Source organism: Aquarana catesbeiana, linkage group LG10 (assembly GCF_042186555.1).
Source record: "Aquarana catesbeiana isolate 2022-GZ linkage group LG10, ASM4218655v1, whole genome shotgun sequence".
NCBI lineage: Eukaryota > Metazoa > Chordata > Amphibia > Anura > Ranidae > Aquarana > Aquarana catesbeiana.
The window spans coordinates 243,614,549-243,630,462 of record NC_133333.1 but is presented as its reverse complement, the minus strand read 5'-3'; the positions used below and the strand labels follow the sequence as shown (position 1 = coordinate 243,630,462).

At 42.2% G+C, this 15,914-nt stretch overlaps 1 protein-coding gene across 13 annotated transcripts in view; it reads right to left on the bottom strand.

Annotated features, from left to right (window-relative positions):
- Positions 1 to 1,587: 1,587 nt before the first annotated feature.
- KIF1B (kinesin family member 1B) overlaps positions 1,588 to 15,914 on the bottom strand; it is a 277,895-nt gene continuing 263,568 nt past the window's right edge. For 11 of the 13 annotated variants that reach the window (XM_073603544.1, XM_073603553.1, XM_073603554.1 and 8 more), the window contains 7 exons: positions 15,469 to 15,708; positions 14,954 to 15,025; positions 12,900 to 13,021; positions 12,504 to 12,653; positions 11,383 to 11,575; positions 11,155 to 11,273; positions 1,588 to 8,370 (listed from right to left, as the gene is read on the bottom strand). In XM_073603544.1, the coding sequence (XP_073459645.1) occupies positions 8,325 to 8,370; positions 11,155 to 11,273; positions 11,383 to 11,575; positions 12,504 to 12,653; positions 12,900 to 13,021; positions 14,954 to 15,025; positions 15,469 to 15,708 (942 nt within the window). In that variant the 3' untranslated portion in view covers positions 1,588 to 8,324. Of the gene's footprint in view, positions 8,371 to 11,154; positions 11,274 to 11,370; positions 11,576 to 12,503; positions 12,654 to 12,899; positions 13,022 to 14,953; positions 15,026 to 15,468; positions 15,709 to 15,914 lie in introns of all 13 variants that reach the window. The other 2 variants (XM_073603542.1, XM_073603543.1) reach the window with 1 other exon arrangement.

Sequence of the window (15,914 nt, the reverse complement as noted above, 5' to 3'; positions counted from 1 at the left end):
TAATAATTTTTTATATTTATTTTTATTTCTATTATTTTTTTTATATCTATATTCATTTTTATTTTTTACTATATATTTTTTTTCTATTCATTCATTTTTTTTTCTATTCATATATTCCACTAATACTTCCATCTCTATCTATTTTTGTTTATTTATTTTTAGTTTTGTGTTGTGTACATATATAGATGATAACCTGATATTTTTATATTTGTCCTCTTGATATTCTCTCCAAATACAAGTGCTTTGTTTGAATTCATTGATTGCTAAATTGATTTGTGTATGACCCGCTTTGTGAATCCAGCGCTGGTCTGCTGAACTATGCAGCTGCTGGCACCGCCCCTTCTCTTACATAAACATTGCCGATAATGGCTGAACTCCACGCCTGATGAAGGAGTATGGTCCGAACGCGAGCGCTCAAGCCACACCCCGAGTTCTCAAGCACCTGACGGTTCCTGCCGACGTGCCTGCTGTGTAAACCTCCAGCCTCGGAGCCACGGACACCACCGTAGCGAATGAGGACTGACCCCTCACCGCAGCCCAGCTGGAACCGAAGGATCATCCGGGACAGCCTAAAGAACCAGTCATGCCTGAACAATACTGCTCAAATGTGAGTTTAACTTTGAAGCATATTAAAGCCTTTTAGTTAATTTATTACGCTTGCAGTACGGAACGGCTCACAGCAGGGGGTCCGGTGCGTCCCTGTTCACCGATTCAGGTCCGATTTCAATACGAATTGTTGACTGAATTCAGACCTGAAACGAAGACGCACAGGACTCCTGTAGAATTCGCACCGGAGCCGCCCTGGAGATGTGTGAACCGACTCCATAGAGAGCCGGTCACTATCTCCTGACATGCGAACTGGATGCAGAGAAACCCACATACAATTTGCAATAGTGTGAACCCAGCCTGAGGGGGTGAGTTACAAAAACTGGAGAGTGCAAAATCTGGACCAGCTGTGCATTTCACAAAAAAAAAAAAAATGGAAGCCGATTGGCTATCATGCAGAGCTTCACCAGATTTTGTTTTAGTACATCAGCTCCATATTGGTTTAGCGTGACAACGCACTGTCCCTGTCACATGGGCTTCCTTTGACAATACATACATAGGCTACCCTACCCTACCAGCAGGTAAAATGACAAATTTCTGGGAATGGTCAAGCAGGTTACTTCTTCTCATGATGCATTTCTGGGTACCTAAGTGTCACTTTTGCAGGCCTTCGTCATATAGAGGCTCTAAGTAAGCTTTGGCCTGATTATTATTATTATACAGGATTTATATAGCGCCGACAGTTTACGCAGCGCTTTACAACATTAGGGCAGACAGTACAAGTACAATACAATTCAATACAGGAGGAATCAGAGGGCCCTGCTCGTTAGAGCTTACAATTGACTTTTAACTTACACTGGACTTTTATTTTTTTTTTTTTTACTGTAGCATCCACATGGGGTGGCAGAAACATGAACAGAAGGTAAGAATAAATATAGGGTTAGGGGCTAGTAAGTGAATCTAAGCAGCCAGAATGACACTAGCAAATCTTACCTGCTGCCAGGCGTTCCTCTACAAAGCCAAAAAGACAGGAGTCAGCAGTCTGTTAATGCACAGCTTGAACTTTTATTGTTAGATCCCGTTCACTAACATTTTTCAGTGGTGCAAGGTTACCATACACAGTTATATATAGATTTATCTGCATTGCACATCTAGGCTATACAGCAAAATGGATCAGAATTAGTACAAATACATGAAATATATTTACATTTTGTATACTCAAGCCCACACATCCGATTATATTTACAAAATAAAACACAGAAAAATTAAAAACCATGACAGGAGTTTTTGTATTTTCGCCATGATGACCCTGCGCTGTGTGTTTTTTTCTGTTGAAGAGCGGTCTGTGCACCTCGGCTAAGTCGTAGAAGCAAAAGCTCGGTCCTAATTGACTCCTTTGCAACCATGTGTTGTACTGGTAAAGTTAAGGAGTTTGAAGAGTACCTGTCAATCATTTCGTGAAGAAATTCCAATTTTTGTAAGAAAACCATCTCACAAACTTTGGATTGCATCTGAAAATGTCTGCTGGTTCATACACTTCTGTCTATCCTGTTGAAAGGAGCCAGAGACTTAGTACTTTTCCAGGTAATACTAGTAGTGTAAAAAAAGGTGCTTTATTTATTTCAACAATGACAACTTTGGTCCAATGAAATGCTTTGAGTCTAGCAAGTTTAAAACAAAGTTATTTTCCGCTCAAGCATTCATTGTGTGATATGTATGACCGATGCAAAGCTAAAACAATATCAGTGGCTGGAATTGCGCCACTAAATTGAATCACCTATAGGAGGTTCAGTATGATCTCCTTTACGGGTGTTCGGCTCACACCAGCCAGATCTCAAATATCTTACCTGTCCAGGGGGCAAAAAAAAAAAAAAGTGCCTCAGGCTGGTCTATATGACTGCAAAGGAAGAATTAATTGCACGCTTCTGATAAAGTTTGCCACTTGTGCATGCATGGAATTTTACTGACCTATAGTATGTCATTCATTTTGGGATTGCAAACAGACATGAAATGCTCTTCAAGAAAGAAGAATGGAAATTTATCAGCATCAACGGTGCTGATGAAATTGTTTAGCATCCTGTACCCCTTTTGAAAATTCAATAAAACTTATATTTAAAAAAAAAAAAAAATGTTTAGCATAACAGGGGCTCTTGTCAAATATTGTGAGCTAAAAGGGAATTTAAAATGAAACTTGCATATAAACGACGTAGATAAAGTTTAAATTGCAAAGTGCAATAACCCTCCACCATAGACAGTAAAAGATGTGCTTAAAAACATACCTATTTTGAAGAATATGCTGACCTATCTCTGGTTCAAGTTATTTGACCAATTGGCAAAGGCAGAGGAAACGTGGGCTCAGCTGAAGTAGGTGGGAAGAGGAAGCAGCTGACTGGTTGGCTCCACCTAGACGTCAGTCACCTAACCTGATTGGATCACATGACCAATGCCTTGGTATCTAGACATGTAATGTGCACTGGTAAGCAGCTTAATCAGGAATTATATCTAAGGACACCTTTAACCATCTCTCGGCTTACTAGGGCTGAGTAGGGGGTGTTATTATTATTATATATCAACTTTAAAGATTGGCTTAAAATGTTTTAAAAAAGAAAAAGAACATGGTCCTAATACTAAATCTATATCTACTACAAATGGTTAATGTAAAATGGGAGCTACAAGATCTGCAGGGACATATAATGGGAGGTTAAAGTGCCCATAGCTGTTAGAAGCAGCTATTTTGTCCACTGAGCCACTCTTTAGCCAGATCACTAAATGAAACATGCAAAAGGAGAAGTCTGGCATATGTTGTTTACACCATTATAAATTGTTGGCAGTCCAATAGTTACTTATGATAAGCAGCCACGTGTGGTTTGGGTCATGTAATATACCAAAAGTCACAAGCAGAAACTTAATGTGTAGCCTAATCTATGTCACAGTTACTCTGCCAAAACCGTCCCATCAAAATATTAACCTAAGCCCATCTAGAATCTGATGGATGCCCAGCGGCACCAATAAGATTTTTGTATCGGGCTTTGAGCTAATGATACGGTTTTGGTCTTTTATTAGTGATATTATTAAGTCATTCATAAAACGAATACGTTTCCACATGTGCCGAATAAATTTCCAGGGCAGCTCCCCGATTTCCTTCTAAAACTTGTGCGCTATCAACATCACACTTTAAAAATAAAACATAGGATTATTCATCGTCAGAATGAGGAAGAAAAAAAAAAAAAACCAACATGAATGAATACATTCCAGTTAAGACAGTTTAGATTGTGGATAACATGGCATAAATACACACATCAAAAGCTTAGTAACAATTCCAGTTTTATATACATTCAAGGAACTTTCTGACCAGCGGTGAATGAGGAATGCCCTGGATGCTCAAAACCTTCATTAAGTAAATGCACTGGCCTTAGTGGTCTATATGGTTAAAGGGGTATTCTACATCTGATGATATTCATCTGTCAAATGGTTGTATACCTCAACAGAATCTACTAAATATATTCAGTTTGACTATTTTTGTGTTTTTTGCTTAACATAATGCACTATGGGGGGGGGGATAGAAACCTGACCCATTTTTAACCTATTGTCAAAGCTGGTGGAAAACATTGCCATGTCATGATATGCATATGTAGATACTGGAGCTGGAGAGCCGCAAGTATAGGTGGCCAGACTAAGGCCGGCCATAGACTGAGCGATTTACTTTTTTGCAACCTCCAAAAAATCACTAGTTTCCCCATCTACACAGTCAGTGTTGATGAGAGAATTCCTCCCACGGAGCCATTGTGTTCTCACCGGAGAGGAAGCCATCTCCGCTGGGAGAACACACTGATTATTGCTAGTGGCTATAACAGCCACTAGCAATAATCGCATGTAAAATTTGACAGGCTGGTTGTACCCAAGTTGATTGATCCACCAACTTGGGTACATTCAGCCTGCCCATACATGGTTCAAATCTCAGCCGGATCCTGCTGAACCGGCTGAGATTCAAAGCGTCTATGGCAAGCTTAACCGGTTCCTGCTGAACCAGCCGAGATTCGAAGCGTCTATGGCAAGCTTAACCGGTTCCCGCTGAACCAGCCGAGATTTGAACCGTCTATGGCTGACCTAACTGGTTCCTGCTGAACCAGCCAATGGCTGGCTTTTGGGGTGGTCCTATCCCTATTCAGCCTAAAACGTATTGGAAGTATATGATGACTTCCAATAAAACTGTAAAGGGTTTGGGAGTCCCCAATGTACCATAAACCTATAGGGCAAGGGGGAATTGTCATATGCGATGAAAGATAAGTTTCATCTGCAACAATGGCATGTGTTACAACACAACTAGAATGCATTAAAAAACATTTCTGCAACAGGGCATGTGAAGGCTGACAGATTAAAATCATCTATGAGGAAAAGACCTCTTTAAGACAATGTAGCGTTGATCCCTAGTAAGGTGCGAAACCCCATTCAAAGCTCTTTTCTCCCTTAAATTGTGTGCAATTAAACGCAGGCATAAATATACAGTACAATAACACCTATAGACAAGTTAACATCCCTTTCAATTAGTAAACAAGTAAAAGTCGTCTTTGCTTTGCAATGAAGCCAGATTTCCTAATTTTAATCAAATCTTTTTTTTTCCCCCTAATTTCGTAACAATAAAAGTGCAGTGCTTGTATGTTTTTTTTTTTATGTAAAAAGGTAAATAGCTGCAAGGGGTCACAATGATAAAAGATTCATAGATTGTATTAGGCAGTTTCCCTTACATAAGGAACCAATACTACTTTTTTCTAATCAATTTCATGTTATGCAGTGAAATTATAATAAGATAAGATGATTTACATGCCAGGACCTATTTGTTACTGTTATCCATGGCCTTGGAGTTGCCGGATCCATGCCTTACAATGAACTGCCTCTGAATATATTGGGTGTCATGGACACGGATCATTGTTGCGTTACTGCGGTGTGTGAATAATAAAGCAAAGATCGCTGAGGTATTTCTGCTTACAGCTTGGAATAAAGGCACAGGTGACACTGTTAGGCCTCTTGCACACGTTACTGATGTTTTGAGCATCAGAATTTTCTGGGTGTAGTTTCAGGCATTTTGTTTACACGTGTAATGAAACTCCGCTTGGGTGCTTTCGTCATATACCGCGTCCTCCCAATCTGAATATAGATATCAGATAATCCAACCGCTGACAACCACAAACTAGGCAGTACTCGTTTGGTTGCTCAACATGAACTGTTAATTGAAACACAGGTAATACTCGGGACAATCACCCCCCCCTTTGCATTCTGGACGGGGTAGACCTTTCCAATCAGCAGGGAGAGCGTATTCACATGTATGCGCATTCGTGCATACAGTACATTCCTTAAGGAAAAAAATTGATAAAAATTCAAAATATTTATGCACGTATTTGCGCATATTTGCTCGAACTGGCGCAAAATACGGACTGAGAAAGCAGATTTTTCAATTATTTTTTGCTTGCTCAAGAATATGCGACGCTTGTTTATGCACCTGTGTGTACAGGCACCTTGTAAACAATGAGCTGCATTTTAGATCAGCTTTTTCAAGCTGCAGTGTGCAAGAGGCCTTATTCTTGTTCTGCCTGCCCACCAACATGCAAAATAAATGTAAGTAGTGAAGGAGTGCTTAGTTGCAGTGAGTGATAGCATGAAATGCTGTATTTTATATCACATGGAACTCTGATCACGATTCCAAATGTTTGATAAAAGATTGGATAACAATTAGGTAAAGTGGAGGCCTCCCATTGGTACTAATGGGCAGGGCACATGATTTAAAGAGCTTAAGTAAATGAAAACTAAGGTTTTCAAGAAAAATTTTAATTGGGCACAGATTAACAGGCTAGGTGGGTTTTCCTTGAAGAAAAAAAAAAAAAGACAAACTGAACCATAAAGCTGGCCAATCATCTTAAAACATACAATGTGTTGGGAAAGAAATGTTTGGCTTTGGAGACCAGTCGAGCGTGCTCATTGGGTTGGTTGGCCCATGGCACACCCTATATATGGCATTCCAGAGCTGGCTGACTCCTTACGTCTACTGGTAACCAAACCAAAAATAAATCAGTTCCAACAGACTCACAAAATATCTCACAAAATATCCATGCCTCCTCCATCTGTCAGGGTTTCCGATTTCTGTAGTAGTAGGTATTAATACAAAAAGTAATGGGTGAATAATGATTAGTAATACCACTAAGGAACAAGGAAAGGAATTTACTAGACAGAACCTTGAGCAGCTGTGCATGGCAACCAATCCGGTTCTAGCTTTCATTTTTGAAGCTTAATTGAACAAGCTGAAGATAGAAACTGATTGGCTTGTCATGCACAGATACTCCAGATTCTGTCTGCTCAAGTTTTAGTAGATTCCCCTCAAAATGCCTTAGCCATGTCATCAGTCACTAGTGAGATGACAAACGAATAGGGGGCACTTCCATGCTACCACTCTCTGCTGTAATGGCAGGTACTTAATGAAGAAAATATCCTAATAGGTAACTTAAAATACTTTTGTTAAATATCAGCGTCCAACAGTTCATGAAAAAGGTGCAGCAACAAACAATGCCGAATGTGTATAAAATAATATGACATATTAATTAGGTCGCTGTATTAATGTGATCAGGTAATCTTGGGGTCACTCAAAGCAAAGACTAAACTTTTTTTTTTTTTTAAATCAATATATAAATATATGTAGAAATATAGTTTAATCCACCCTATTATTGTTGTGGAGTGCAGATTTTTTATTTTTTTTTACAGGAACCTGCCAAGAATGGGAGATGAAGCTCTCATGGTCACATGACTCCTCCCCGTCCTGAAAACAGCCCAGTTTGGTGAAAAAGGGCCTAGCGGTCAGCCCAGCACTTTGGAGCGCCCACAAACAACTTTCAGAACTTTTATGCCTGAGACAGTCGAAGGAAAAAAAATGGTTGCCGATTTGTTTTCCTGCTCGTTTTGATCCGTGTGACTTCCTAATGATAAATATTAAAAAAAAAAAAATAAAAAGATAAAAACAAAATAAGCAGCATTTTTTCCTTCATCCATAAAACCCCAAAGAAAAAAAAAATCCCTTCAATTTTTCTTTGTGCAGTAAGATAAACACCAGTGGCGAAGGGCATTCTTGTCTGAGTCTCCATGTTGTTCTTTGTAGCACGTGAGGTTGGCCATACTGCAGATAAGAACAGCGTGGCAGGCCACTCTGCCCAGACGTTAAGCTTAGCGATGGCAATGAAGTCCCTGGGCAAGGAGAATTTGAATGTGATGTTTGGAATTTGCCACCGCCCAGCCATGACACCCGTCACACCCCGGTGCAGAGCAGGGCTGGAGCCATGGTGGTAGTAGAAGAGACAGAGAAAGCTGTTTAAGGGGTACCTCCTGCCCTCCCCAGGATCATTAGCAGCAGGTTGAGGGGGGGGGGGGTTAAAGGAGGACAAGAACATCTCAAGGACAGCCTGAAGATTCCAAAAAACTCACAAAACCAATGGCAAATAAAAAAAAGTAAGGAAAAAAATCTTCTGACGGACGTACTACACTACAGACACTAGAAACTGCTGGGATGGGGCTGGAAGAAGGGGAAGGGGACATGTCCAGAAGAAAAGAGGGGAGTTAGTAGTCCGTTTCTCTCTGTCTTTTCTTCTTGTTCGGCCACATGCGATGAGTTGGGTTTGTTTTGAGCACAGACAGAAGAGGAGGCGGGAGAAAGCCACAGGTTTACAGACAAGAGAAACAGTTAAGAATCACAAAAAGGGAGGTAACACTTCATATCTGGAGGAAAGGGGTGGAGCTGCTCAGTAGTTGATGGCGAGAGAGCGGCGGCGGCGCGCTAATTTTGACCTGTAGGAGAGACAAACAGGAGTTAATAATTCTCACAATTCCTATTTCGGCTGAGAAAAATGACTGCCAATTTGAAGACTTAAGGCCCCAGTTATGAAGTTGTGGTATGGCTTTACCATGGCTGTACCACTGCCTAACCGCCTGCCGACCAGCCGCCGTCATTATACAGCGGCAGGTCGGCACGACCCCGCGAGCCGTCGTAGCTATACGTCGGCTCCTTTAAGCGGGATAGGAGGCGTGCTCACGCACCCGCTGCACTGCAGGGGTGCCGATGCTCATGGCAGACGGTCGCGATGACCGCCGGCCACAAGCGATCACGGGCACGAGAGGCAGAACAGGGATGTGTGTGTTAACACACACACACACAAACACACACACACACAATCTCTCTCTCCTCACAGAACAGGGATATGTGTGTTAACACACACACACACACACACACACACACACACACACACACACACACACACACACACACACACACACACACACACCCCTGTTCTGTGAGGAGAGAGAGATTGTGAGTTCCTAATAGCTAGGAATCACGATCTGTCATTTCCTCTAGGTCAGTCCCCTCCCCCTACAGTTAGAAACACACCCAGGGAACATAGTTAACCCCTTGATCGCCCCCTAGAGTTAACCCCTTCACTGCCATTGACATTTTTCCAGTATTCAGTGCATTTTTATAGCACTGATCGCTTTATAAATGCCAATGGTCCCAAAAATGTGTCAAAAGTGTCCGATGTGTCTGCCATAATGTCGCAGTCCCGATAAAAATCACAGATCGCCACCATTACTAGTAAAAAAAATAATAATAATAAAAATGCTATAAATCTATCCCCTATTTTGTAGACGCTATAACTTTTGCGCAAACCAATCAACATACGCTTATTGCGATTTTTTACCAAAAATATGTAGAAGAATACATATCAGCCTAAAAACTGAGAAAAAAATTGCTTTTTTTTTTTTTTTTTTTTAAAAAGGGGGATATTTATTATAGCAAAAAGTACAAAATATTGTGTTTTTTTTCAAAATTGTCGCTCTTTTTTTGTTTCTAGCGCAAAAAATAAAAACCGCAGAGATAATCAAATACCACCAAAAGAAAGCTCTATTTGTGGGGAAAAAAGGACATCAATTTTGTTTGGGTACAGCGTCGCACGACCGCGCAATTGTCAGTTAAAGCGACGCAGTGCCGAATCTCAAAAAATGGCCCGGTCCATTCAGCAGCCAAATCTTCCGGGGCTGAAGTGGTTAATGTGTAAGCTCACCTTTTCAGAAAAAATTAAAGGGTGAACACCTTACCTCTGTGGGTGATGAGCTGTCAGTGCCCAGAAAGCCATTTTAGCAATCCAGGGATTGTAAATACCTACTCTACTCCCTCTTCTTTCTGCAGGTCTTCCAGGACAGATCAGAGTGCTTCTGATTGGTCAGCACCGGCACAGAAAATTGATCTGATCCATCCTGAAAGCCCGCAGAGGAGAAAAGTGGGGAATTCATATTACTGGACTGCTACAATGGCTGCCTGGGCACTAACAGCTCATCACCCATGGATAAAGTACAATGGGAACCGGGGGATAGGGAAAGCATAGGGTGTCAGTTCACCTTTTTATTTTTTCTGGAAAGGTGAGCTAACCCTTCATAAAAAACAAAAAAAAAAAGCATCTTAATTTCTTAAAGCACAGTAATGTGATTTACAAATGTGCAGTGCACTACTCTTGCTTTGAATGAAATTTGTGTCAAGTGAAGTGTATATACAGCCCAATCTTTTTTAAGCTTTGGATAGAATAGAGAATGGCTAAAACACCTCTTTTTTTTGCAGCCTGTATCCTGTTGTTGAGATTTCCCTTCACTTCCTGTTCATGTGACACCACAGGATGCGAGTTGAAATCACTCTAAAGTAATAAGAAATCCCTAGGATAGGTGTCCCTATTGTAATATTTTTCCCTTGTCTCCACTTCCAGTGACAACTGTAACATTTTGGATTTCCCACTACTTGGTCACCAGGACAAACAGAAAGAGTGAATTTCCCCAGCGAGCATAAAGACAATAATAATAAAAAAAAAACACAGAGATTTTAACCATTCTCCACTCCATCAAAACTTAAAAAAAAGTTCTGGCTTTAGATACAAATTAAAGGGGTTGTGTAAAGTCTCAGTTTTTCACCTTAATGCATTCTATGCATTAAGGGGAAAAAACTTTTAATGCTGCAGCGCCCCTCCCCCCCGCCCTCCCAAACCCCCCTCCTTTTTCTTACCTGAGCCCATTCGTTCCAGCGCCGTGCACAAGCCGCTGGCTCTCATCTCATTGGACAGATTGATAGCAGCAGAAGCCATCGGCTCCCGCTGCTGTCAATCAAATCCAGTGACAGAGGATTGGGGGGGTGGGGCTGAGTCCCCCTGTCTGTGTCAATGGATGCAGCAGCAGGACACGGGAGTGCGCCCACACGGGTGCCCCAATGGAAAGCGGGAAAAGCCAGGAGGATCGGGGCTGCAAAACCTTTACACAGAGCAGGTAAGTAGAACATGTTTGTTATTTTTACGGAAAAAAAACGAACCATTACAATCACTTTAATTAGGCACAGGGTTTACAATAACTCCCCAATTTGATTTTTTAAATTGTCAGGGAAAAAAGTAAAAATGCAATTGTCCAGCTAACTAAAGAACAAGTGCTGAAATAGTGAAAGACAAAAGATGCTCATGACTTCCCTAACACCAATAAGCTTCATCCTGTCTCATACTGTTGTATAGCTGCTGAAATATTAATCAGTACTTGATCTGGACTCACCGTATTGTACCAGCGAGCAGAGGGTTGAAGGCATAAAGCCAGTCGTTCATATCTTTATCATTGATAGCTTGCAGAAGGATTCCACGGTGCTTAGTGACCACAGCAAATATGTTCGGACTCTGTTACATAAGACAAAATATATACGATCAACATAGGTGAATATACATTTATTGAAGATGGTAAAAAACACATAGACCAAGAGATGACCATACTAACATCGAAACAGACCTTAACCATAGCCTGCTGGTCCTCACTGTACTCAACCTGGGCGGTGGACAGGTTAATAAGGCCTCTCTCCACAGGATCCTTATCGCTGTTGTAGATGAAGACGTATGGGCGGCGCACGACTACGTATTGCTTGGCCCAGGAATGGGAATGAGGCTCTTTGAAGTTCAGGTAACCCTTTTTGGAGACCACCGAGCTGTGGAGGAAAAAGGGGTGCATTGAAATACTTCTGCTTTGTTATCTATACACAAGGGATCTTCAAAAAGTTTCCACACTTTTATATATATATATATATATATATATATATATATATATATAAAACTTAGTAAAAAAAAAAGTGCGGAAACTTTTTGAGGATCATATATACTGTGTATATATATATATCTATATATAAATATTTAAAAAAAAGTAAAGGAACACGTTTTGGGTTTGTTTGCTTTGCGCTTGCGCAGGTTTTTACCGGGAACTCAGGTTTCTTCACTCCGAACAGATTCTATTAGGTTTAATTGGCTCCTGTCTAAAAGGGCCTTATTATGTGTGTATTTGTGTATGCATGCATGCATGATAGGGGCCTAAAGCTGGCCATAGGCAGTTTGAATCTTGGCCGATTCAGCAGGAATTGGTCAAGATTCGATCTATGTATGGGCAGGCTGAATGTACTCAAGTTGATTGAGCGATCAACTTGGGTACAACCAGCCTGTCAGATTTTACATGCGATTATTGCTAGCGGCTGCTATAGCCACTAGCAATAATCGCTGCTATCTCGTTCCCGCCAGGAGAACAAAATAGCTTTGCGGGAGGGATTCCCCCATCATCACTGACTGTGTTGATGGGGGAATCGAGCGATTTTTTTTTACGGCAATCTGTGGTCCATCTATGGCCAGCTTTAGATTGTAAGCTCTTTGATGGCAGAGACTGGTGTAAATGTACAATACATAAAGCATTGTGTAAATATCAGTGTTATATAAATGCCTATTATAAAATAATAATAATAAATAAATATGAGGGCCTATTATATAATAGCTGTGGATACCTTTAGCAGTCTAACCCAAGACGTCCCCACCTGTGGAGGAACTATAAGGTGTGGAATTATCTAATGTTTCTAATCACAGAAGACCTCATACCCAGGTCTGAGCTCTTCAATGTCGGGCACAAGATTGAGAAATTCATTCTTCCCAGCGCGCGCCAGGTATGAAGTCTCCACTGTGGGCACCAACTGGAATTGTTCGAATTCTGTGCAGGGGCTGGAGGCACGGGAGTTGGCTTCTGGCGTTCTGAAATAAAAGGAGGCTTCAAATAAGATGACGTCAATAACCTAAAGATGAGGCTTCACTTATAAAAAATGCATAAAGCAATCAGATTCTCCCATTTATTAACCTGTACTGACCTGAGCAAGACAAATCAGGTCTCATGGAAATAAAGGCTCTGATTGCCTGTTGAGAGCAGCATGAAAAGCTCATACCACAGACACTATGATCAATAAAACCCAATACACCAGTGAAGTAACAAGTAATACTCACTTCTGGTCCACAGAGCTGCATCTGGATTCTGCCAGGGATGGGCAAGTGGAGGAGGGTGTCAGGGTGGCGCTGCTGAAGCTTGAGACAGATGGGTCACGTCCAATCGGGGAGATATCGGACAGCTGGAGAAGCAAGAGTGCATGATTTATCTACACAAAGTATCCACGCAAACTGCCTAAAGCACAATGTAAAATGTACCGGGTGTCAGCAACACACAGGGCTGAAACCAACATGGAGCCATAGAGCCATACATCAACTAGACATAGATAAAAGTCCTAATGTACAGTGTTATGCAGAGAAAGGCGTTCTAAGTGCAGCATGTGAGCAGTTTTATTAAAAGGCAACGGTTAAAAACACTTACTGGATTACAGCGTAAACAAGCTCATCGATGTATGAAGTCCTCCTGAGATGGTCTTTGCTGTCACTGTGCCCACCAGCAGCTACAGGAACCAAGGGTCTGAGCATGCTCCGAAACTAGTCACCGCCCCCTTGCTGATGTCACTTCTGCCCCCTATGTTCTAATTTGCTTTCAGGAAGACATCTTGCTCCTCCATACCCTTGGTTCCTGCAGCTGCTGCTTGGCACAGAGATGGGATGGCAGATGGGATATTCACGGAGTCTGTCCTCAGCCCCCCTTTACACCACAACCACCCTTTACAGCACACAGTCCCCCCTTTATATCAGTGCAATCAGTTTTCTTCACATCGCAGCCCTCCTTTACATTAGTGTGGTCCCCTTTACTGTGATGTAAAAGGGACAGCTCTGTAAAGGGTCACTGTAATGTATCGGGGGCTGCTTTGTAAAGGGGGCACTGTAATGTAAAGGGGTGCTGTGATAAAAGGGCACTGTGCTGTAAAGGGGACTGCACTGTGCTGTAAAGGGGACTGCACTGTGCTGTAAAGGGGACTGCACTGTGATGTAAAGGGGACTGCACTGTGATGTAAAGGGGACTGCACTGTGATGTAAAGGGGAAATATAATGTAAGGCTGTGAAATAAAGGGGACTGCACTGTAAAGGGGAAATATAATGTAAAGGGGGGGCTGTGATATGAAGGGGACTGCTCTGTAAAGGGGGCATTGTGATGTAAAGGGGACTGCACTGTGATGTAGGGGTGCTGTGATATAAAGGGGACTGCTTTGTAAAGGGGGCACTGTAATGTAAAGGGGATGTGATAAAAAAGGGACTGCACTGTGTTATAAAGGGGACTGCACTGTAAAGTAAAGGGGGCTGTGATACAAAGGGGACTGCTCTGTAAAGGGGTACTGTAATGGTTACAATGCCCCTTTACAGTGCAGTCCCCTTTATATTACAATCCCCCTTACATTACAGTGCCCCCCTTTACATAGCAGTTCCCGAGAGAAATCCCAGCCTCCTACATCACAGTGCCCCTGCAGTCTCCCCCCACCCCCTTTCCTATCTCTCCTGGCTCTGCACAAGACTGCCACCTTTGACAGGGCAGAGGCTGTGCTCAGTCCATGTGTCCTCTCCTGGCAGCCCCGCCCACCCGACTATGTCATCCTATCAGTAGGGCAGGAGGAGCTCTCCATTATGATCTGCAGAGCCTCCCGCCCCCTTCCCAGCTGAGAGAATGACATCGCCGGCCAGTCGGGTGGGCAGAGGACCTGGGAGAGGACACACAGGCATGACCGCACACAGCAGGTGGTAAACAGTGACCGCGGTCTATGAGGACCGCGACTGCCGCTCACCTCCCGCTGTGCGGCCCGGTCATCAACATGCCATGGGCCGGGGGTTGGACAGGAAGTGAAGGGAAATCCTCCTAATGGGACACAAAACAAATTACCCTGACAGGGGTTTTTAAGCCTTTCCTACTCTGTGCAAAATGAAATATGTTTTGACTTTAAATATACTTGAAATCCTCTTTCTACCGTGATACTGAAAATAAGCTGTAATGGACAGAACCATTTTGTTGTGCTTGAATGTAAATAAATGTCTTTGAATATTCCTAAAATAAAAGAACGAAGTTCTGTATTCAGCACAATGCATCTCATGAAGTATTCACCAAACAGAAGGTAGAAGGTCAGTGTTCCACTTACCTTACAATCACTGATGCTGTTGCACACTGTGGTCAGCTCCCGGTTAAATGTATGAGTGAGTAATCTGAGACACTGCAGAACAGGAAGGGACACCGGTATTACAATGACAATACTCAGCAAATCTCTCTGTAAAAGTTTTCATTTTTAAAGACCAACTCCTGCCTAAAGGACATATAAGGAGCCCATACAGATCCTCTTTCCTAGAAGAGCAGTAAAATCTAAATAGAGGTGGAAAAGGTGAGGCGTTGGTAGTCCTTTATGCCCCCCCATCTATTAGTGAAGCCTATACCCAACATGTCTGCCTTCCTTATGCATTGTTAGGAAATATAATCTGCTTGCCAACAACATGCAGGACACATGTAAAAAAAAAAAAAAAAAGAAGAAGGAGACTCCATTACAGGAAGTGGAAAACAAAGTACTGTATACTGCAGCAGTATTCATCTCCTAACCGCCAGGAGGTTCAAGAAGAGATTCCATAAATGTATACTACAAATAAAAAACACCTAAAAATTCACCTTGCTGGCCAGCTCCTTCTCGCGATCCACCAGGCTTTCAACATCGGTGGAGTCGTATCCACTGCTCTCGCTGGGGGTGATGGCACTTTCGAAGGTGGTGGTGGAGATCTGAGAGGAGATGCTGGTGGAGGTGCTGAGGGTCCCGCTACTGAGGCTTGGTGAGATGGACTCGCTCAGGGATTTGGGGATGCTGTCTCCAAGCTTCTCTCTGAGCAGCAGGAGGTGCCGAGTTTTCTCCACCTTAAGAGGAAGCACAGGAATATATTATACCAACAGCAAAGAGACAACCCCCCACAGGCAATAGACCTATACCGCTCCAGCTATGGAAGAAATGTAACTGACAGGGCTAGTTGGATCCTGTAGTTATTTTACCAGCCTGAAAACTTACAAGTTGCTAAACTTTATAAACTATTGTGCTAAACCTCTATAAATTAAGAAGTGTTAGT